The sequence below is a fragment of the Eptatretus burgeri genome, chromosome 8 (genome assembly GCF_056783735.1).
Source record: "Eptatretus burgeri isolate ZD-2024b chromosome 8, Ebu_testis_v1, whole genome shotgun sequence".
In the NCBI taxonomy this organism is placed as follows: domain Eukaryota; kingdom Metazoa; phylum Chordata; class Myxini; order Myxiniformes; family Myxinidae; genus Eptatretus; species Eptatretus burgeri.
The window spans coordinates 10122274-10147427 of NC_140968.1; the positions used below are offsets into that span (position 1 = coordinate 10122274).

The 25154-nt window shown below is 47.1% G+C and overlaps 1 protein-coding gene across 4 annotated transcripts in view; it reads left to right on the top strand.

The window, feature by feature from the left end:
* Positions 1 to 25154, top strand: part of LOC147021073 (interferon-stimulated gene 20 kDa protein-like) — a 52438-nt gene that overhangs the window by 21512 nt on the left and 5772 nt on the right. For all 4 annotated transcript variants that reach the window (XM_085890808.1, XM_085890805.1, XM_085890806.1 and 1 more), the window contains exons 2-3: positions 5070 to 5729; positions 8319 to 8519. In XM_085890808.1, coding sequence (XP_085746934.1) covers positions 5196 to 5729; positions 8319 to 8519 — 735 coding nt within the window. In that variant the 5' untranslated portion in view covers positions 5070 to 5195. The remainder of the gene's footprint in view (positions 1 to 5069; positions 5730 to 8318; positions 8520 to 25154) is intronic.

Genomic DNA, 25154 nt, shown 5'->3' on the forward strand with positions numbered 1-25154 from the left:
AAAACCCTGAGTGAGGTGCATCATGGTAAAAATGTGATCTTATAAAGTTTGGAGCTCAGAGGAGTAGGGTCACAAACAAACAAACAAGATGCATGTCATGCTATATATTATATAGCACGATACTTGTAAATACTTGCAAAATCCACCCACACCTCCCCCTGCCCCCCCCCAAAAAAAACAGTTGCCATGGATACATCACATTGTCCATTTAATCTATCTATCTTCTATATATTACTAAAACTCTCATCTTGTATATATGTATGTATGATCCTGAAATACAGCCAAAACGGTACACGATAGCACAAATATTTTTGGGCCACCTTACTCACCGTTTGCCTGTGGTGTGCAGTATCAAGTTTCGTTATCTGGCATTATTTCGTTATCAGTATCAGGTCTGGCAACGAAAAAAATTATTTAAAAAATCAATTCCCGATTCAGTCAATTACTCTTCGGGAGTATTTGATTACTGCAAACAACCTCAGCGGTATAGTTTGCTGGAGCTATCTTTTTTGTGTGTGTGAAATGACTTTTTTCATCAACCGCTGTCACAACGGGAACCCAACGGGTTTACGGGTCTTCCAGTTAAGATTAAAATTGACGATCTTAATCAAAGCTCAGGTCAATCGGATGAAAATTGATTTTCGAAGTTTGACCTTTTTTTTTTTTGTATACCTTGTCGAGGCTCGTGTGAGAGCTAACGCACAACGCACAGCAAGAGGGGCATGAGACAAGAGTGGAGGGAGTGGGAACGACAAAACAGTGGGGAACAAAGACATTCGGAGATCTGTGGAAGGGAGGGGGATGGGGCAGGGAACATGGGGAATACAAGATTGACATTACAGTACAGGGACTTTCAGGAAGGAAAGCAGGGAATTTGAAGGAGGTGGGTTTGGGGTGGATTAACGGGGGTAGAAAAGATCGAGGATTTGGATTGAGGACGATAAGAGGTGGTGGTGAACAGCTCTTTTGAAGGCCTGGAGGGAAGAATGGGATTGAACAGAGTGAGGGAGTTTATTCCAAAGGTAGGAAAAAAGAGGAATGAAAGAGTGAAGGTGAGCAGTGATTCGTGATTTTGGTGGTTTTACCAGAAGGGGGTTGTTGGTGGACCCTGAGCGCCCTGCGGAAATATAGTGGGGCCAAATCCTAGACACAGCAGGAGGGGGGGGGCGAGACCGGAGAGGAGACGGTAGAAGACAGAAAGACCACCGACCTGCCTGTGGTGAGAGAGTGAGAGGCCCAAAGACTCAACCTCATCGCGGGAGATGCCAATGATCCGGGAGATGCCAACGAGAATGGTGGGAGGCAGGAGCACTAGCTCAGAGGGGAGAACAGTATTCCATCAGGCTGTGGACGAAAGCTTTGTATGTTGTCAGGAACTCAGGTGGGCCAAGGAAGGACTTTGCACGACGGAAGTGGGCCGAGGAAGCGACTGGCTTTGGAGGCCAGGTTGGAAATGTGGCTTTGAGACGGGGGCAGGGAGTGAAGACGCGGGGGTGGGGGAAGAAGAGACGGGGGCAGGGAGTGAAGAGGTGGGGGCAGGGAGTGAAGAGGTGGGGGCGGGGGATGAAGAGACAGGGGCAGGGAGTGAGGAGGCGGGGGGCAAGGTAAGCAAATTTTTGGGCGAGGGTAAGCAAATTGAAAGCGGGAGACGGGGGGGATATGGGGTGGGGGATGAGTGGGCGAGGGCTGGGGTGAATTAGGCGGGGTTGAGTGTGAGGGGGTGGATAGGGGGTGGGGGCCCGCGGGCAAGTGGGCCGGGGAGTGAAGAGGCGGGGACGGGGCCAGGGCAATTAAATTTTTGGGTGGGGGTAAGCAAATTGAAGGCGGGGAGGGGAATGAGGCAGGGGGGGGAATGGGGCAGGGGCGGGGGATGAGTAGGCAGGGGTAAGCACGCCCTGTCCAGTCTATGTCCCTCGAGTGTGGGTGAGCTGGTGAGGGTGGTTGAATGAACGGAATCCGTCTTTGACAGGGTTTTGGCTCATAGGTAAGATTCGGGAATGGAAGGTTGTAGGAAGAAATCGTGAAGGTAATGGCGAGAGAGGGTCAGTTCAAGTCGAATAAAGATGGTGTGCCGGTAGAGGAGGAAGAAGAAGAAGATGAAGATGAAGAAGGATCTGGACTCGTGGGTATGCAAGGAGCAAGGTAGTTTTTGTTTGTTTGTTTGTTTTGGATTTAAGACAAGAAACAGAGTGCGAAGTTGGGATGGGGATGTTGGGAAAGTGGGGAAAATAGAAATTGAAGGTAATTTGTTCGGGTTAGGGTTAGTACTGGTCGTATATTAGAGCAGGGATCTGAACAGAACGTCTGTTCGAGATCGGGAGAGAATACAAATAAAAACGATCGTACACCAAAGTGGGGAAGGATGGATAGGCCACAAGGAGCCCGGTAAGATAAGGTCGACGAAAACTCACAAAATAGCATGATTTTTGAAACAAAACCGAACGAGGAACACACAATAACATGCAGGTGAGAAAAGAAACAGTTAAAACAGGAAAAATAACGACCAGAAACTTAACTTTGAGAAAGTCAGCAGAGAGCCCTCAGAGATCCTGCCGTCGCTCCAAACCCAGAACCGGAAGTTTTTCAAAACTTGAGTTGACCTTTAACGGTTTTACCTCAAAATCAGTTGGTTTCCCAATTTAGTGAGGCACTTCGCAATTGCTGTTTAATTTTCAAGTCAATAAAATGAAAATCGATTTTAGAAGTTTGACCTTTGACAATTTAACCTCAACATCAGTTGGTTTCCCAATTCAGTGAGGCATGATGCAATTGCTGTTTAATTTTCAAGTCAATCAGGTGAAAAATGTCGATTTTAGAAATTCCACCTCAAGATTACCTTTGACCTCAAAATAAATAGGCTTCTCAGTTGTGACCACCTGGACAACTTGGTGAAGTTTCATGAAGATCGGTTTAAAATTGTGACCTGCAGGTGGTTAACAGACAGACAGACAGAGACAAACAAACAGAACAACAAAGTCGACTGACCCAATATGGACTGACACGTGGTCCAACACGTGGAACATGTCTTTCAATCCACACAAATCTCACACTCTCACTATGTCTCTTCGAAAGGACCGTTTACAAAACCCCCCCATCCACTTTCTCAACAATCCTCTGGAAGAAGTCTTTTCTTTCAAGCTTCTGGGTCTCACTATCTGCCATGACCTTTCCTGGGAAAGTCACATTTCCAACCTTGCCTCAAAAGCCAGTCGCCGACTGGGAATCCTCCGTCGTGCAAAGTCCTTCCTCGGCCCTCTTGAGCTCCTGACTACTTACAAAGCTTTTGTCCGTAGCCTGATGGAGTACTGCTCTCCCCTCTGGGCTGGTGCTCCTGCCTCCCACCTTTCTCGACTTCACGCTGTCGAAACCAGGGCTTTTAAGATCATTGGCATCTCCCGCAATGAAGCTGAGTCTTTGGGCCTCTCACTCAATCACCGCAGGTTGGTCGGTGGTCTTTCTGTCTTCTACCGACTCCTCTCCAGCCTTGCCCCCCTGCTCTCTCTGCGATTTGTCCCAACCACATTTCCACAGGGCGCTCAAGGTCCGCCAACAACCCCCTTCTGGTAAAACTACCAAAATCACGAATCACTGCTCATCTTCACTCTTTCATTCCTCTTTTTCCCGCCTTTGGAATAAACTTCCTCACTCTATTCTTTCCCATTCTTCCCTCCAGGCTTTCAAAACAGCTGTTCACCACCACCTCTTATCTTCCCCCATCCAAATCCTCGATCTTTTCTACCCCGATAATCCACCCATGCCCACTTCCTTCAATTCTCCTGCTTTCCTTCCTGAAAGTCCCTGTAATGTCCATCTTCTCCTCGCCATGTTCCCCGTCCCATCCCCATCCCTCTCCCTTCCACAGTTCACCTGTGTCTGTTCCCCAATGTTTTGTCCCTTCCACTCCCACCCCTCTTGTCTCATGCCTCCTTGCTGTGAGTTGTGTGTTAGCTCTCATACGAGCCTCGACCAAGGTATACAAAAAAAAAAAAAAAAAAAAAAAAAAAATAAAAATATGCTCGAAAAATCGTCAATTATGTAAGTAACAAACAACGTTTCATTCGCTTTTATGTGGAAGATGTGACAGCTTCATGAGTGGAGGAGGGTGGGTGGTGCAAGGTGATTAAATCATACCACGTCTCATGTGGTGGGTTCAGCAGGAAAATAAAACATGCGAATGTCACAAATTATTTGCACAAACTGGTCAGCCAAGCCTAAAGTTTGTGACCACACTGACATATTTTTGAGATTTTTATTTATTTAATGACAAACCCTAATAGCTCTGAGCAAACCATGGGAATGAAACCCAATGAGGACAATATGGCGACTCCAGGGCTTGTGCCCCACTCCAGCGAGCTCCTCTCGGCCTTTTCTATCGGTGCTCTTCCCAAATGGCTCAATCTTTTGTAGCTGGCTGCATCATTCCTGGAAATGTGTCTGTGCCTGTCACGCAGCGTCCTTGTATATTCAGCCAGTGTACATTCTATTAAGAGCTACTAAGATCTTCCATGTCCGCAAGCAGATTGTTACCTCCACCACCAGAGGTGGATGGAGGCTATGTTTTCGCCCCTGTTTGTTTGTCTGTGAGCAGGATATCTTCAGTTATGGATGGATTCAGCCAAAATTTGGTGGACAGGTTGGGTGTGTGACAAGGACGAGTGAATTTGATTTTGGTGAATATCCAGCTGCGAGAAGGTTTAAAAAAAAAAAAAATTTTAGTGAATCTTTGCCATTGAGATATGGGGCCAAAACAATATATATCATGCTATTTCAAAAAGTTGTTGATGGATTATGACTAAACTTGGTGGATGAGTTGGGTAGGTCACAAATATAAGCCGTTTAGATTTTGCTTTCGGTCCTGATTCAGATCTGGTCTATCAGTGGGCTATAAAACGTAAACTGTTCAGCCTGCTGGAGGTATACACTCTGCCGAGTGCTGTTTTAGTTTATTTTGTAATGACGCATTGTGAGTGCAATTGTGTGTGTGTGCGTGTATGTGTGTATGTATGTATATGTATGTATATATATATATATATATATTTACACAGCCTAATTACTGATGTTTTTTGCAGGTGCCGATACAAGGTGTGACAACGGGTTGAGATGCCCAGCAGATAGTACGACCTGCTTGACATCTTCACACAACGCCCTTTTTCACCACATCAATTGGATACATTAGACTCTTGACTATCTGCTTCATGGAGGCCGGGAAGGCTCCAAAGAAGCTTCCAAGGCGAAGGCGGAAACGATTGCATCGTGGACAGGCAGATATGCGAACGAGCTCGTCCGAAACCATTAGCTCAGCTGCTGTGGCACATACCTATCGTCAAGTCGAGAGTTCTGAGGTCGGCAAGATAAACAATTGTTCATCGACGAACAGAACGTCTCTGGTCGTGAGGCCGGAGTCTTCGGGACTTTTAAAGTACAACGTCGGGGCATTTGTTACGGCAGTCCAAAACTACGGCGGAGTAAAGGGAGAAACGGAAAATGGCCTGGAAATGCAAGTCGAGTCAGCCAAGTACGTGGCTCTGGATTGTGAAATGGTCGGTACAGGGCCGAAAGGTTGTCACAGCGCCCTGGCACGCTGTAGTATCGTCGCGTCCAATGGAGACGTAATATACGACCAGTACGTTCAACCCGAGGCACCCATAACGGACTACCGCACACCTTGGAGTGGAATCACTGCGAGACACTTGCGCCATGCCATTCCTTACAAAGCGGCACAGAAAGATGTAAGGCTTGCTTTCCTTTAATGGTTAATATTACACAACTCGGTGATAAAACAGATAGATTAGTTTCATTCGGTCTGCTTGATCGAAAATGGTGACTCCAAAGAAGATGGCATTGTTTTTTTTTTTTGTGTAAACACATTTGGAGAGGATACTGTATTAAGGCACTTCCACCATTTCCTGACCACAAAACACCCCATCGGCGATACACAATGAAATTTGGGGCTGCAATGGCATTTCCTCAAGTCTGTAACCCTGGCTGTGAAGTCGACCCCAATCCTCTTGGTGGGAAGAGCACGAAGCTTGAATGGCCATGTATAGCCACTCGATTACACGCTGTCGTGCGGTATAAGGAGGGTCCGACAATATATCGATGTATCGGTGTTGGAATTCTGAAAATACGGTATACCGAAAAGAAAAAAAAAATCGATGTCAAAAAAAACAAAAACAGCACATCACCAACGAATCGAAGAAAGGTGTTTACAATCTTTAAATACCGTTCATGATTTACCAGGCCTTGATGCTCTCGGCTAAACGTGGAGCAAGAACAGTGAAAGGTATGACGTCAACACGTAATGGGAAGTAAGTACAGCGTGTTTTAACTCGCTCAGCATCTGAGCACCCGTACAAGCAATCACGTTTTTCTTTGCCCCCGTGGCTGGTTTTAAAGCAATTGCGAATTGGCTACTATTTTGTCTGAATCGGTGTGCTTTAGAAACCCTGTGCCGAGTCGGTGATCTGCGATGCCGGGATGAAAGCGATAACGGTATGATCATACCGGTATTGCGTTCCACGATAGTCATTCCGGTACGGCGATGGCGATGGATTCCTACCTGTGCCAATTACCAACACTGCTCTGGCTTGAAAACAAAATAATTTTTAATACAAGTTGAAGTTGGAAGTGAAATAACCATTCTCATGAAAAATTACCGTGTTTCAATGATGTGTACATCATATATGAATACGTAATAGACCATTGAACCATTGTGTATTGTTGGAACCCGTTTTAAAAAAAAATTATTATCTATCTTTAATAATATCGATATACCGGTGTATACCGGAACCGGTATATCGATATCGAAAAAAAATAAATATCGACGGAGCGTAACGTAAGTATAAGTGAGCCTAACAATTCCGTGTACCCGATGTAACCTCATGCAAGAAATGTCGCTGACCTTTGGACCATCTGTGGAGTACTGGAACCGTCCTCATCATGGCCTGGTTTCCCTCACGGGTTGGCATTCGTTTGTAACGAGGAAATGGATCGTCCGATGAGATCTGTGGTGAGGTTTTCCCCCATCCATGGCAGCCAGATGAACTGGTTTCATTTGATAAGGCAAGTTATATCAGTTAGGTGGTTTGTCTATAGGTGTATTTGTTTTTTTTTCTTATAACTGTCAACCTACTTTAATTCCAGCATTACTTTAACTGACTGATGGAGAGGTTCTCATGACGGGGCTGCCTCTGAGGGACTGAAGTCTGGATCTTTGTGGTGGATGCCACAGCTCAGGCTTATGTGATGTTTGACTGGTCCCTGAAACGGCATTACATTGCCTTGTAGACCGCAAGGTATTTGCTTCATTATCCCGTGCACGTAGCGCAAAGCGGGGTTAAAAGCAATTGGTTCGTTCTGCCTGTCTGTCTGACAGATGTCAGCTGATGATTGAAGAACTCCTGCACTTAATTTCAATCTAAAATTTTTTTAAATTTTGAACACGAATCGGAACATGAATCGGAGCTTGAACCTGCAGTTTAGCAGTACTTTGGCAAATTGTACGGAGTCTTGTCCCGAGCGCGGTCGCGCATGGCACGGTGAAGCGGTAGCTTCAGTCGGTCTGCTAATAAAACAAAATAGAAACGTTTATCTTTTAGGGATGTCACAAAGGACACATACAGCAGGTATGAAGAATTAATTAAATAAAGTGGTGAAAAAGAGTGCATCAGCGGCGGTAAACTTCCAACGACGTACTTTATTTATTTATTTTCTCCAGCTTTAAAACTTATTTCAATTTAATTGTATATTTGAACACCAATCGCCTCGTTTTCACTTCCAAAACACTTCAGTGTAGTACTGCTTGGACAAAATTTTATGCCGTCTTGACCAATCAAATTTGCCGCCTGCCCTGTGGGGCGGACTAACAGCGAGATTCAGACAAAATGGCAGCACCTGATGATGCAATGACAAAGCAAACTTCATCCAAAATATGTTTGTTTAAATGCATCATTTTCTTAAAGATAGTTCAAAAACATCAGCTTCTCCAAGAATAATTGGCAGAAGGTTCAGCTTTGGACTGTTCCGTTTGACCCGTCGCCTCCCTATGGTTGCCATCGCGCACGTTTTTCAAAGTTCACGAAAAAAGCTAATATAGATAATGCTGGGAAACACAAAATAAGAGTTTAAAAGACCCTTCCCATGTCCCTTTTCTCAAGACTGCGCCGGGAAAGGTGTTCTATGAACTCTCTCGTTTACTTCAGAACAGGTGACTGTGTATTCATGAAAGAGTTACAGAAATTATTGGACAAAGAAAAATCAATTAAGATTTCATAAGACAGTTTGTATTTTCTCTAATTCCTGTGCAAATTTTTTCACAGATCGCAGCGACCCTTCGTGGGAAGATTGTAGTCGGCCACTCTCTTCTCAATGATTTTCGAGCCATCGGCTTCATCCTCCCCAAACCACAGACGAGAGACATCGCATCGTGCGTGGCACTGCGCAAACGTGCCGGCATCTCCTCCACGATGCCCGTCTCGCTGAAACGCCTCACCAAACTCATTCTCAACAGAAATATCCAGGTAAGTTCTTTGTTTCACATTTCGTCTGGCATTTCACAATTTTTTGACAAAATCTGCCGTCTGACTCAAAATAAGGTGAAATCATTTGACGTCGGTCAAGATAAGCGAAAATGGGCTAACCACTTGGTGACTAGCAGCAGCAGTGTAGCATCGTCTATCTTTTTACACTTCATTCTTCTTCATTCATTCATTTTACTCACACTTAATTCTTTTTATTTTTCGTTTAATCCTTTGGAACCCTCACGGCCATTTTACCATTGGCTATTCAAACCTCCATATACCTGAGTGGTCGGATTTTTCTCCAGGGAGTCCAGGCTGGGGGAGCCGAGAGTCTGAAGAGCTCAGGGTTCAAAGGTTTAAGAATCTCAAATACATAACAAATTTCACACCAAATTGTTTCATAAATAATACTTTCCATTCCACATTGTAGAAATGGTCTTTTTCTGGACAGCAGCATTCCTCGAAAGCTCTTCAATGGTACACCTGCAAGTGTAATCATCAGAATGGTAAAAGCAACCAAGCACAGAACAGACCTCATCAACATATTGAAACGCAGACCTCATCAACATATAGTCAACCATATGTCAATATAGGGAGCTTGAATCAGCAGATCAAAACCAGTATTATTAAAAGCCAGAAAGTGTGACACCAGATGGAGTTTGACAAATGCAACAAGACGGTGTTTTTAACAACGTAGTACACAGATTACAGGAGATCTGAGGACCAGTGTGGACTCTCTCACTCGCAGACAAACAACACCATTACAAGAGTTTTCATGTTCATTCGACTACAAGGCGATGCTCTTAAATCACCCACTAAATACCCATATCCATACACACAATGCCAAATACGTCAGTAAGAGAGAGCGGAAGAAGAAAAGGAATAAAGAGCAGCAGCACTCCCTTCGTGTCTTCATATGCTTGGTTGGAGGACACGATGCATAGGGATGCCGAAGCAGTTTTTCCTTGGATAGGGGACACAATCTTGGATGGGTCGCCACGCCGACGAAGGATACTCGAAACTCGAATGGCTCATTCTTCCCAGTAAGCTGGTAGTCGTTTCACCGACCTCGGAAGAATGACGGGCTGAGTCAACCCACCAGGTGTTGCGTTCACAGCTTTAACGTGTTAACGGCCAACAGAGGCTCAAACTCAGGACTCCAAGATCTTAAACCAGCCAATTTGACCGTTATGCAAACTCCCAGCTCATCAGTCATGGTTTGTAATAAAAGCTAACCTAATATTACCGTTATTAATGAATTAATGTGGACGAGCAGGATACCAATCGCACGCAGACAAATCACTGAGAAGAAAACCTTTAGCCTTTGACAAGGAGATGCAGATGTTGAGACAAACATAGGAATGAAGAGACAATACAAATTATAAAACTCAGGATTAATGGTTTCCAACTTTGAGCAAATGCACACTCAAAGTACAAAATAAACTTGCAGTCAGATCAGGGAACCCAGGGATACTATACTAAAAATTGGTCTGCGTAAATACAATAAAAGTTCACCGGATGTTATTGAACGATAGTTTAAAAGATGACCTAGACACACACCACAATAGCTTTTCCCATCCCTTTAGGAACAGGTAAGGCTAATAACCCAGATAAGATCTGTGACTTGCTGCAAGTACCGTGTGAACCTATACTAACCTGTTTCGTGGTCGGGTTGTCGGCGACTAAACCGTCTCCTCCACCAGATTTCCTGGTGAGGGGGGGTGTATACATGTGGACACCCAGCAGGATTAAAAACAAAAGCTGTCAAAGGGCAGAGGAGCTCCTTGTGAGCCAACGCCCATCCATATCTGGCACCCAACTGCGTCTGTGGACGTCCTGCGGTGGGTAACCTTTCCTCGGAGGTTCATGGCAGGATTTACACACCGGCCACCATAAAAATACTACACTCCGCAAAATGCACTAAAAACACAAAGAAAACTGAAAACCCACTCTGGGAATACCTCCTGTGCAGCTGCCCTTTGCAGGGTAGCTCACCAGATGACAGAATTTAGGCAAAGCCTTCGGGACCCTCACTGTTTGATGATGGGAGGAGAAACACGGAGTAATCTTCCTGGATTGGATTGCGGTCGTGTGTCAGGGTGGTGCTGAGGTGTCGTCCACCAGGCGGTGGCCTCCTCAGGTTAACCTGAGGCGGTCCCTTCGGGTGGGTGCCTGGAATGTCCTTTCACAAAGAGAGGATAATCACCTGTCTTATCTTCTGAGCTCCAGTGCTTGGACATCGGTATTGCAGCACTCTGAGGCTCAGAGACAGGATTGTGGCGAGATCATGGTGGGTGGTGACACCCACTACTGGTCTGGTCACTCTGATGGTTACCATGCCAAAGGAGTTGCTGTACCTGTGTCCAATAAGCTGACTCCAATGATAATTGAGGTAAAACTGGTCAACGAGCGTATTATGAAACTAAAGATGCATCACTCCTTGTGTGTCATTTCCCTGGTCTCTGTATACGTATGTTCCGACTGACGCGAGTGATCTCACTGTGAAGGACGCATTATATGCTGCGCTCGAGTCCGTGGTTGATCCACAGTGCCCCAGACGAGGGTGGAAGATCAAGAAGAACTCCCAATCCAACACGTGGAATCCATTCTGGATAAGATTCTATCCATCCATTGGGACCATGCTCTGTGCAGAGAGTTGGTGCTGCCAAAGCATTCTCCTTGGCTACCGGACACAATCCTGGACGGGTCGCCACTCCGACAGAGGATACCAGCAAGCTGGCACTCATTTTGCCGACCTCGAAAGGATGACAGGCAGAGTCAACCCCACCTGGTATTAAGTCAACAGCTAAATGGAATTTGAACTCAGGATCCTGGGATCCTAGGATCCCAAGCCTAGCACCCTAACCATTAAGACAACACCAGGCATGGATATGATTGACTGTAAAATGCACAAAGAGAAACCTCAAGAACTTCATCGTAGAAAAGACGGTCACAATCAGAATTACATTTGGACGAGCAAAGAACCGTCTGCTCCACTTCTCACCAGGTGGCGCTATATGATGCACATTTAAATGGAGAGAATAACGGTGCTCTCACAACTCTAAATGCCAGGGCTTCAAAAAAAAATTATTGCCTAAAACTTCACCCCTGCACACTCAGAGTACAACTACCAGTTTAACTCATTCCATCCAGCAATTTAGGAATGCATGCAAGTCAAACACAAACACACACAACAAAGGGTAGAAATATTATAGAGAGAATACTACAACAGAGAGAACCAGCAAGGCTTGTGTACACTTTGCGAAGTGCAACAAGGTGGAAGATCTTCAAATATAAGGAAACAGCACAATCTGAAGATGTAGAGAAATGGTTAAAAAGCACATCATTGTAAATGTGAACATTTTGTCTTTGAAGATCGACATCAACACAAATTATCTCAAAATAGTGGAGGATTTAAAAAAAAACATAAACATTACCAACAAAATGACCAAATTACACAGAGCAAAAGTATTAACTGGGATAAAGTAAATGGAGCTTGTAACAACAAGAATGAGTCATCTTCTTCGTTTGGATGCAGCAACAAGGCTGCGGGTAGCATCATTGGTTGAGGGTGCGGCTGTGCTGCTGATGCATTGCCCCATGTTGGCCAGAGCAGGAATTTGTAATTTGTTCAGGGTGCCAGCGATAGCTCACCTACTCTTTGTGAAGGACACCGTGGGATCTTTAACGTCCACCAACTAATCCTGGCAGATGTGATTTCCGTTTAACGTCCATTCCTCGAGACGGCACAACCATTGATGAATCACCCTGCCTGTGAAACACCGGCATGGCAGTTTAAAGCTTTGTTGGGATTCAAACCCAGGTTAGACAGCTTAGAGGAGAGTGTAAGTACCTCTCGGCCATCCTGTCAGCCCACAGGAATGAGTGACTGGAGGGGAGAACTAAAAACGAGAGTTGTTGATTTGAAAAAGAAAATTCGAAACAACAATCCGAAGGCAAGTTCGTAAAAAATTCAACATTCAAACACTTTTGGAAGAATTACGTTTGCAGATTGGACCTTAAAACATATTTTAAAACACCCTACAAAATAAGTAACGATAAAATAGTCTTGATATAACACCGTGTAAACCACAATATTAGTTCTGGATCAGCACCATAAATTATCAATCATATACTGGATCCATAAAATGCACAAAACCCTTGTAAGATGAGATTCATCATCGCAAGTGGGGAATGCGATTTGAAACCATCGTCAGGCAGGATTACAGGGGCGATGAAACCAATTTACAAATTCTTGCAAAACTACCAATGAAAATGCGAACTTTTATTCTGGTGTTAAAAAAAAATTGTGGATCATCGATAGCATCCACAATATTAACAACAGGGACATTTTAACAACTTATTTCTCCACATTATCCACGAACGTTCCACATCACAAACTTGCAGCTGCATTGGACCGAGAGATAGATAAAGCATTTACTGGAGAGAGTAAAATGTACGTTGCAGTCTATCAAAAAGAGCACACTGATCTGTTATGGAAAGTCTATTTTCATGTCGTGTTTTACTTCCCCCCCCCCAACCTCACAATAAAAAAAAGGAAAACCAAACTCCCACTTCAGCTTCTTTCGAATTACAAATCGATATCAATAATAAATTTCACACAAAATTATTTGATAAACGAGATGCTTTTTCCATTTCACATTGTACGAATGCATTTCTTAGACAGCAGCATTCTTAAGAAGCTATTCGATGGCACGGTTGCAAGTGAAATGATTAGAACCGTGAGAGCAATCACACATAGCACAAAACTTATCAATAGATTATAACGATGAGTCAGACGTACGCTAACACAGGGAGCTACACTTAGCAGATTAAAACAAGCTAATTTTTTCGTTTTTTTTTTTTTTTTAAAGGTCACAAAACTACACTAATACCTCCCTCAGCACTACTAGAGAATACTGATTTGTTAAGAGCTCCATCCTGGAGAATTTTTTTTTTCACTAAAGACCCAAAAACTACAAATAAAAGGCACTCGGGAGAGCGCATTTGCGATCTCCACCAGGCTGAACAGTTTACATTTTGTATCCCACTGATAGGTTGGATCTGCATCCGGACCTTCACCAAAATCGAATCGGTTTGTTCTCGTCCACCTTACCAACTCATCCAGTGAGTTTTGTCATAATCCAACCAAAACTTGAAAAAAATATCATCCTTCGTGTCGTTTTTTGGTCCCATCTCTCAATAGTGAAGAATCGATGAAAAAAAAAATCCGAGGATCCACATCCAGATCTTCAATGAAATCTCATCAATTCATTCTTGTCACACACCCAACCTGTCCACTAAATTTAGTTCAAGTACGTCCACAACCTTTTGAGATATCTTGCTCACAGACGGACAAACAGGGGTGAAAACATAACCTACTTTGGCGGTGGAGGTAATGAAGAAAACCCATAACATGCAGCGCTCGCCGAGTAAACCCACCCACCACTATTGAATGTGTGCACACGCTCTGAGCCAATCAGCAATGTTTATTCCATCTCTCCCTCTCTCTGCTTTATTACCCCACACACATGAAGTGAAAAGGGGGGGTTAAGCAATTGGTGCATGTCTGTCCATCCCTCTTATCAGTTTATGATTGAGGAACAACTAATTTAAATTGAAGTTATATTTTGAACACTAATCGGAACATGAATTGGAAGATAAGTCTCTCATACTACCGTACTTTCTCAAATTCGTCTCGATCACAGATGCGCAGAGAGGAGTCGGGATAATATTTTTATTTTCTGCCTGCTTGGCAGTCGAACAAAATTGAAAATAGTTCAAACCAGGAAACTTACTGTTTTTAAAAACGTTTTATAAAGGACACAAACAATAGGCACGAAGAACTAATGTAACGTGTTAGATAAGTTAGATAAGGCGGTGTAACAGACACTGCGGAAAATGGTAAAAGCCAGAATTATTTACACAATTTTTACAATCGTTATTTTATTTGAATTAAATTATATACTTGAAAACTAGAACACAAATCGACTGTCATGATACTTCCAAGAACCTCCAGTTTTGCAGTACTTCAATTTAAGTAACGGTTCGATGGGGGTGGTGTATAAGGGTGGTATTTAGGACTGCTTCTTGTCTACTTTCAAGAGCACTGAACTTCCACGGGGGTATCATGTTCGATGAACTCTCTCGTTTCCACGTGTTTTTTTTAAAACCCATAATGTCTGGAAAAAGTCCTGTAAATGTTGCTGCTGGAAACGTGACAAGTGTGTCAAGGAAAAGCATCACTTTTCCTTGACACCTTTGTCACGTCTCCAGCACCATGCGAAAATGCAAGCGTTATAAGGCCGATGGATCGATAAAAATTAAAAATTTCTTCATTTTGGTTTATTAAATAAAACATCCTTGGTAAAAACCATACAGAAAACTGATAGATTCAAGGTTAACATCAGAATGACAAGAAGAATAGTGTTAAAACAAATATAAAAGCACCAAGATCACGAGCTAAATAAATTACACAATTGAAACAAATATTATATGTAAATTGATGTGTGTGTATATATATATATATATATATATATATATATATATATATATATATATATATATATATATATATATATATATATATATATATATATATATATATATATATATATATATATATATATATACACACACCTCCGTAACAGAATGAAGCATTTCTTTCAAAAAAGGAATTGTCGAATTTTTATACCTTTGAGTCTTAACACTGAAGTAGGTCGAGATGTTGAGCATTTATGAGTTGAATATTATATCGAGACGGATTGTCAGGTGGAAGGAAGAATGCCACGGTGACGGTCAGGCTTCAGAAGACCAAGTTCAAAACGCAAGAGGAGCTCATTCCCGCGTTCACTCAACAATTGTGCATCAAAAGGACTTGAGTTGCGCGTCGGACTGAATAGATGGGTACGCAATAAAACGGAGCGCACGCTTCTGGAGTCGTTCAGTCTCATCACTCTGAGCCTTTGCGATGCCAGAACCCCACACGGGTACACCGAACTCCAGCAAAGGGGGGATGAACACTTTATATATTTCGACAAGATCAGGGGCCCTCGCACCAAATTTCTTCAAAGTACAAAGAACGTAGAGTCGTCGTGCAGCACGAGATGCCATCTGCTGTACCTGACTATTCGACTTCAGATCCGATTGGATTATAACACCAAAGAGAGTGAAGCATCGAACTCTTTGCAGATGGATGTTATCAACGACGATGTTAATTTGTGGTAGGACATTCTGAAGGAAAGATGTTTTCACGATCCTACATTTCTCTGGCTTCGGCCTAACATCATTAAGGCAACACCAAATAACCAACTGCATCAACATGAGCTTGCATCGAACTTTGGCGAGTTCTGTGCAACACTTCAACCATGCTCAAGTCGTCCACATATTTCCAACGGTATCCTGTTGTTACAGCTGCATCATTCACCAGAACAAGGAACAAAATTGGTCCTAGTTTCGTCCCTTGTGAAACTCTGCAAGAGAGACACAAGGGGTTCAATGTCTGCCCTTGATAGCGGACCACTTGAGAATGATCAGAACGGAAACTACACACTGTCGGTAGAAGGGAAGTGTCAACCCCAAGCTGAATGAGCTTTTCGATGACCTTGGAGCAGTTGACAAGGTCGAAGACCTTCGTAAAGTCGACAGTGCAAATGTTTGCATAATGACTTCGTTGGTCAAGATTTCAATGTATAATATCTAACGTTAACTAAATAAAGATCCATGGCCATGGTTGTGGACCCACCATTCAGAGAGGTTATAGGCAGAAAGGGTCAAAACCTCGAATCCTGGAGCCCAGCTGATGATCCAGGCAGTCGGAAATTGCCAATAGCTGAGAGTATCTATCAAGGAGGTGAGGAAGGGCTTTTACAGAAGATCCAGGTTGGAGTGGAGGAAGTAAAGGAACAGCTTGGTAATCTAAGAGAAGAGAAGGCTCCGGGTCCAGATAATATGCACCCGAGAGTATTGAGGGAGGTGGCTGAGCAGGTAAGCGAGATGTTAACGGATATTTTCAACAGCTCACTGGAGTCAGGATAGGTACCAGAGGATTGGAGAGTAGCAAATGTAGCATCATTATTTAATAAAGGATCCAGAGAAGAATTGGGAAACTATAGACCTGTTAGTTTGACTTCAGTTGTGGGGAAGGTGTTGGAGATATTAATTAAGGACCAGATGAGGAACTATTTAAACAAATACAAACTAATTAAAGGGAGTCACCATGGGTTTACCAAAGGTGGTTCCTGTTTGACAAATCTTTTGTAGTTCTATGAAGCAGTGTCTGATTGGGTGGATGAGGGAAAGGCAGTGGACATAGTATATCTAGACTTTGAGAAGGCAGGTACCATATCGGAGGTTGTTAGCCAAAGTGAGGGCTTGTGGAGTGGCTGGTCAGGTAGCTAATTGGATTGCAAACTGGCTTCGTGGTAGTGAGCAAAGAGAGTGGCTGTGAGTGGGAGGATACGTTTTTTAATTGGAATGAGATAGGTACCTGGAAGTATTGGAGATAGAGGGGTATAGGGATGTTCGCTGGACTTTTAGGTAGTTTAAGCATTGATGGGTGATTGTGTGCGGAGTGTTGGTGGGGGGGGGGGGGTCTCGTCAAGGGGTAGTGTGGTTGATGACGTATTTTTTAACCAAACCCATGTCTCCTCCCCTGAGGAATATACATGCATACATATATATTGTTATGGTTTCCACCCATTCGGCGTGCGGGTGACCGCTTTTAACTAATCTCGGCCGCACGTGCCCACCGGACGGGCAATCCAGTCGTAGCTTTCCGGATCAACGCCGAAATCCAGCTACGGGTGTGTTTTTAAAGCACATCACAACCTTGTCAATACTCTACCCGCGCTACAGGGTCTGATCGCTGAATGGTCGATTTACCTAATTATTCGCGCGGGCAGACTACCGAGAGATTGTACCTCAACGGGACCTGCTTGGAAATGAGCCGCTTCAGCAGCTCGCTCCGTTTGCGATTTGCCGAGCGGTGTATTATCGCAAGGCCCCGTTGGACCCGATTATCTTATCGGCTATTAAAAGCCAGCTATTATTCCGAACGCAAGTATGGCAGTTCAATGGAGGAAGAGGACGTAACGAGCAGGTGAACATTCAAACAAGGACATTTATTTGTCACACGTATGCAGTCAATGAAGCAATGCAGATATACAAGCACGTATGCAATGAATGGGGGTAGGGACAAGACACGAGCAAACAAAGACCTACAGCCGTATCTATTTATTATGTACACAATCACTTAACCACAATTCTACTTAGCGGACATGGCGCCACAACTTTCATACAAAGAAAACCCCAGGAAAGGAAAGGGGAAGAACAGGGCCCATAGGCCTTTAATGTTCACGGAGCTTTGGAGACCGAAGGAGCTCCATGAGACCGGGCTTGTTACCTGCCACCCTCGTGGTGACTCGCTGAGCGACCCTCGATGTTCCGTCAACACTGTGGTTGGTGTAATGGCGACTCGGTTGATGCAGGCCTTGCCGTGCGGCCTGGTCGATTGGGCCTAACCGACGACTCCTCAGAGGAACGAACGGGCCTTTGCTCTTTCAAAAGTTGATGCTCTTTTCCGAGCCCACCCGTTCCTCAGCGTTTGCGCCGTCGTCTGCGTTTCGCTGGCTGGCGACCCCTCTCCGGCCGTCACCACCGACCCATAGTTCGGCACGGTACTTCCGGCTTGGCTGCGCTCCAGGCTTCGCTGCGCTCCGGTGACCCCGACTGCCCTCCACTGGACTCGAACCTTGGCGCTCTCCACCCCGACTCCAGACAGACTGCAGGCAAAAACTACTCCACTGACTCGCTTGGCGTTCCAGCGCGCCTTTTTATGGGGTCCGTGGGTGAGGTTGATCTTTCACCTCTCACCCTTCACCTCCCGCTGGCTCTGCCCCTTTTGGTATTTTGATCCGATCTCGTCATGAAATGCGGAGAAAGCGGACGTGGCAGAGATCACCGGCCGTGGAAAGCAGACGTGGCAGAAATCACCGGCCGTCGCCTCAACGAGGCAGCCGTCATGTTTGGCGGAAGTGCCGCTCGTTGGGATTCGCCGTGGCTGGCGAAAAGATGGCGGCGCAATGGAAATGAAGGTGAGGCGATGTTCATTTGTGGAGATTTTGTTGAGGGGATGGTGAGGAGATGTCGTGGTTGGCGCTGTGGTGGGGATGACATGGTTGTTGAGATGCGGTTGTGGTTGTTGAAGTAGTGGTTGTGGTTGTTGAGATGCAGTTGTTCCAAAATAAAGATAGCAAAAGAATAATGCAACCTCAAAGATCACAGCCCGGTTACACAAATAATACCCTTTAGACATCGGTGGGGAAATCTAATCTGAACACACACTTATCGACATAACTGATCTCTGGGAAGCCTGAATGGTGTTCTGTGAATTTCCACAACCGTAACAATATATAAATATATATATATATATATATATATATATATATATATATATATATATATATATATATATATATATATATATATATTGTTGCGGTATTCGCGCCCGCCGGCGTGCTGACGGCCACGTAACTCGAATCGCTGCACGTCGCCCACCGGACGGACAATCCAGTCGTGACCCTCTCGGACTAACGCGGGAACCAGTCACGGGTGGACCTTTCGGTCTCACCGCGATCGAGCCAATCAGCCCCCGCGTGGGATAGGGTTGCTCGCCAAATTCGACCTACCTAAGTACCCACGCGGAGGGTAGACCGGGCGATCGCACCTCGCCGCAGGTCGACTTCGGACACGGGCCACTTAAGCGACCCGTTCCATACTATCGGGATAACCGAGCGGTGTTATCGTCGACCTCGACGGTTCGATTAATTATCGGGCGTATTCAGCCCACTACCAACCCTTTACGTGAAGCAAGATGAGGATTCAATGAAGGAAATGACGAAGCGAAGCGGGAAACAGTTCAACACAAAAGCACATTTATTCGCGACGAACGGAAAGCACACATATTCAATTCCACCAAAAGCACACAGAAAAGAAAAACACAATTCAATTTACACAAAAAGCAAATGTAAAAGCGAGGACACAATGCAGAGCTAATACCGACTACCGAGCACACGGCAACACTTATACAATTTTACTTCACAGACGGCGCCGACAACACATACCCAAAACCAAAGAAAAGAATACCCTCAAGGATGAGGCGGGCCTGAGGCCGAGACCGGGTCGGGCCTACCCGTCTGGTGATGAGACGCGGAGCGGCGATGGTGCCTCAACTCCGCGGGCCTTGCGGGCAGTGTCTGGTAGGGGGTGGGAAAGGGGCCCCCTTGGTCGCACTATCTCAGCGCGGGGGGAAACAGGAGGGGGTTGCTGATGCTCGGGGTATAGAGGATTCTTATTGTCCCGCGACGAGCGTCTCCACCTCGGCCAGGTCGCGCTGTCGGCCTCCCTGGGGTGCAGCTCCCTGCACGACGCGAGCACCCCCTCGTCTGCCCTCGCCGCCTCTCCACAGCTCCGTCCCCTCCGTTCCGACTCCAACGCACACGACGACCAGCTCCTTCTTGCCAACTCCACCGCCCGCGAAGTCTTGACTCTCTGTTCCCTCTCGACTCTCCTACTCTCTGGACTGACGAACACGGTCCTTTTATCAGCCCCGTAGCTTCGCCCTCTCATCTTTGACCCCCTCCCTTCGACCTTTCACCTCGCTCCCCATTGGCCCGAGAAAAAGTGGGCGTGAATGCTTTTTGATCCATAAATTTGCATATATCGATCGCCCTCCAACGCCCTGGAGGCGGGGCCAAATCGCCCCTCGCTCACCGATTGGACGGCAAAAAGTGGGCGTGTGTCGTTTTTGATCCGTTTTTGAAGCACAAAATCCGTGATTTTGTACACGCTGTTCGGCGCGCGCCCTGCACGAGTCCAACACCGGTACCCACAGGCGGCGCAAGAACGGTGGCGATGCGACGGTTGCGAGGTGTGACGTGAAGGTCGTGGCGGTTGTGGTGAAGCGGTGGTTGGTGGTGGTAACCATGGCGGTTGGTCCAAATTAAAGATAGTAAAAGAAAAACGGCTATCCTGAAGAGTCGCAGCACGCATAAATGACATGTATTCCCACTAGACAACGGGTTTGGGCCTAACTACACATGTACTTACCGAAATACCTCACCTAAGGGACCTGAATGGTGGTTTGCGAATTTGGTAACCACAACACTACCCCCTCCCCTTTTTACAGACTCGTCCCGAGTCAAATTTTCGTGTGCCATCATGTGTAGTTTTCCCCTAGTACATTTTACCTACGGATCCCTGAGTGCGACATTCATGGTATTCGTGTCCCCAAAATAAATAACCTGAGGGCTGCGTAACTATCTAAACAAACTCACTCACACGGACGACTTAAATAAAATTGCCGGCGCTAAGACAGACATGCCGGGGGCGCACTCATATTTACAGTACATCTTAACCTTAACTTACAAATTTTACACTAAACCATGGCCCAGGATCATTGAACTCTGCAAAAAGAAAGCAGTTAGCAGGGAGCCAGGCTGCTCGCATGCAGTCTCTGGCTCAAAACAATGCAGGTGACAGGGAACGTGGCTGGCTGCTCACACGCAGTCCAAGGCCTTCCCTTTTGAACTGAACTCAGTGAACCACAACGGTGCATGGGCTGCACAAACGCAGTCTCCGTGCCAGCTCAAGTGGCACACGCAATGAACACAACGGATGGATGGATGGATGCAAACACGGTGCACGGGCCGCCACTGCAGGCCCGTGTTGTAGCTGCCAACAGGGCAGTTCTTGCAGCTTGCAAACTGTTGCCTTGCGGATCCTGGCGCACATGGAAATGAACAGGGGGGGGGGCAAAGCAAAAATTGAACGGGGCTGGTGAACATGGGCAGTGGGCATGGCATGGCAAAGGTGATCAGGCAAACACAGCCCGCAGAAGAAGGCCGCTGCAGGCAAACACAGCCTGCAGATGAACTGGCCGGCACAGGCCTTGAAGTACCACAGCTGCAGATGATCCGGCCGGCACAGGCCTTGCAGCACACAGCCAGCAGATGAAGCTGGCCAGCTTTTGCCGTTCAGTGGAGGTTGGTGGAGGGAGTGCGGTGGTGCTGGCCACTTGGAAGGCGTGCTCGGACCTACCTACCTGTCTCCCTCCCAACCTATCGCCTTTGCCTGTCACTGTACATACCCACTCCCTTAATTTGTCAAACCCCAATTTAGCCCCCACTTAATTTTTTATTTTCTTTTTTTTACTTCCCCACTGTAAATCGTCCCCTAACCCCCTTTATCGTCTTTGTTCGGCTAACCTATCCTGTCACCTAGCCTACTCCCAACCCCTACGTTCCCTTCCCGGAGGGGAATAAGGGAGAGCTAACGTCCTGTGTCGAGGCCCAACAAAGCCTCAGAATGGCCTCCCCAGAGTTCGGCGATCTTAACACCAAGTGGGTCCAGCGGCCCACAACGACAGCGAGGGGATGGATGGTGCGGAGGGGTACATCTCCTAATCTACCCTAACCATTTAACTGTTAAACTACCCCGGGGCTTTCAACAAGCGCCTCTCGCTTAAACTATTGGTTCTATAAACCCAGATTCCCGTCGCCTGTGTTGGTGTCCTCACAATTTCGGGCCTCGCCCCCCAATTTTCTCTCCGTGCCCTCACACGGTCTCCTGGCTGGGACACGTGGCTCCCTTTGGCAGGCACGACCCTCTGCCGAATCTCCCGCTATGGCACCCCCGGGCACTACACTGCCTCCGAGCCTACCAGCTCCCTAACACCGGGGAGTGCCCTCCATGGCACCTCCCCTGAAATGCACACGTGGCAGGCCGGCCTCCCGGGCCCCTTTCCGAGGGTCACCCGTGCCCACAACACTGCCCACGCGGCTAACGGCGCCCCGGGCCCCCGCACCAGGCAGGCGCACCCGTGCCCACTACGCTATCCCGGCCCCCCATGGGCCCTTGGCCTACCGCAGCCGACTAGCCTGGTGCCCGGGGTACCCACTCAGCGATACTCACCTTTCGCAGCCACGCTCCCAAGCCCGTCAACAGGGCTCCTGCACCCCTCCAAATGGGTCTCGAGCCTACTTTCCCACCAACAGCAAAACGACCTCCATTTTTCAATTTGACTAACCCAGCTAACTCACTTTACTCTGACCCCGGGGTCCCTTGGGCGGGAGTCACTCCTCCCCCCAATCACTCATCGCACCATGCATTCCCCATTCGCTCCATACACACAGACCCGCTGGCCTCACTCACTCAACATGTACACGTACTCACCTCACAACCCACAACTCTTCAACACACTCACCGCTGAACTCTGCCATCCTCCTAACTACCTCCCCTAACTAACTCGTGCTCCCACGTCGTCCCTTAAACTACAGCACGTTCCTTTTAACACTACGTAGCTAAACTACGTCCCCTCTACACATTCACAGTCTGTCTCTGTCTCAAATAAATCATTTTATTTCCCAACCTAAATCTGACTACAATCCCTCTAACTAATCCATTCCACGGACTCCATGAGGACTTACCCCTGCCCCATGAAGTCGGTCTAACTAAGCTAACCCTTCCCCCTAACTAGTTTCCAACCTGTGCCCAGGAATCCTGTGCACCCAAAAGTGAGGCTTGCTGTTTTTTTTTTTTTTCATGCGCAGCACCAGCTCGGCAACTCGCGCACTTTGCACCTGCCCGTGACGTCACGCAGCTGCACGTGTTCCTCGTCCCTCCTTGGACGGTACCATTCGGCAGAGATACCCCTCCTGCCGAATTCCAACCCCACGTGCAGCCATGACGTCACCGTGCGCATAAAAAAAAACAAGTCCCACGTCTCGAGGGGTTCCCCACGCGAACACATGTGCTTTGCCCGTTGGAGCTTAACACACACGATCGCGTGGAGAACCCGTCCGGTCCAAATCCATTTACCTGCCTAAACTTTGTCCGTCCGCGGGATCGGCAAATCCACCGCTGGCGTTTCCGGACCGGGACTTCACTCTCGCAAGCGAGCACGTGGTGGCCTCGTGCGTTGCACAGCACGGACCGCGTGCTCACTGCTGGGTGAACCCGGCACGGTCCCAGAAACAACTACAGCCGCTACTCGGCTTTCTTTCTTCACATGTCTCCGTCGTCGTCTCCATTCCACACGCGCACTCCCGCGTGTTACGACGCACACAGTCCACTCCATCACATTCACACTGGGAGACGCGGCTGCGTGCTCCCGCATGCCAACCGACATCTCCCTCACATACCGCTCTCTCACACACACGGTCTCCCTTGCACACAGCGACCTTGCACACGGCCGTTCACTCACGCGTGCGGGGGCACTCACCCGCGGTGCCTCACTCGCACTCCGTGCCTCATCCACACACGCGGGGGCACTCACCCGCGGTGCCTCATCCACACACCGTCCCTCGCTCACACACGCGGGGGCACTCAACCGCGGTGCCTCATCCACACACGCGGGGGCACTCACCCGCGGTGCCTCACCCACACTCCGTGCCTCATCCACACACACGGCGTGCTGGGAAGCACGTATTCCGGCACCATCGCCACCACACCACTCACACACGGGGTCGCTTCCACACACGGGGCCGCACTCACACCTTGCACCACACACACAGGGACAACCACACTGGGGATTAGTGTCCCCACAAGGGTTTCCGGGGCCTCTATACCCCCCAAGCTCTCCGTGCACCTGTCCACAGCACTCCTCCCCTCAACCTCGCAAAGCACGACCGAACTCACCTGGTCGTGACTCGCCTCAAGGGGGCATACTCCCTCCCCTCGTTCCTGGAGGAGGCCATCCAGGTGCTCGCACTGTGTCTCTACACGCTCCGCGAGCTCAACCCCATTGTCCTCCACTACCTGTGTGTGTGCGTCACTTACCCCGTCTTCATCGTGTTGTCTCTCCTCTATTTTTTCTATCTCCCGTGTCTCTGCCAACTCTTCACCCTTTACCTCTCTTGTCTCAACTATTATTTCCGTTGTCGTCATTTCGTGTCTCGTCTCACACGTTTTGGTCTCCCCATTTAATTTTTCCCTTTGGGTCATCGTCACGACCCTCGCCCAACACGCCCCCCGAATTATTTTTTTACCCGCCTCCACCGCGGGCCTGTCAGCCGTTGCACCCCCTTCCAGCTCGTTTGCTCCCACACGTGGAGTCGCCATTCCCAGCTCCCTGGTCACGGCCTTCATGCCCGCCTGCAGGCATCGGCCCATTTTCTGCGTCTCACCCCGTAGCTCTTTCATTTCTTCCCTCATTTGCTGTGTATTCGCATCCATCGTCGTTTTCACTTCATTTGTATTTGTATCCATCTTTTCGTTCATGCCTTTCATTTCGTTTTTCATATTCGCATCCATTTTTTCGATCATTTTCGCATTCATCTTTTCGTTCATTGCCGCCAGCATGGCGCATAGCTGGGCCATGTCGGATGCACTCAGCTGAGCTGTTTCGGCAAGGGTTGGGGAAGGGTTTTGGTGGAGAGGGGGGGGAGGTGTCATACACCGCGGCCGCTGCCGCACCCATTTCGGGCTCTGGGTTCAGTTGGGCGAGTCCGTGTTCCTGCACAATCAACATTTCCTGCTCGGGGATTCCATCCTGGACCATGGATCCTACACATTCTACATCCATTTCTAATACCCCCGGCTCCCGCTCGCCTTGAGACGCCATCTTGCTTCTCTTAA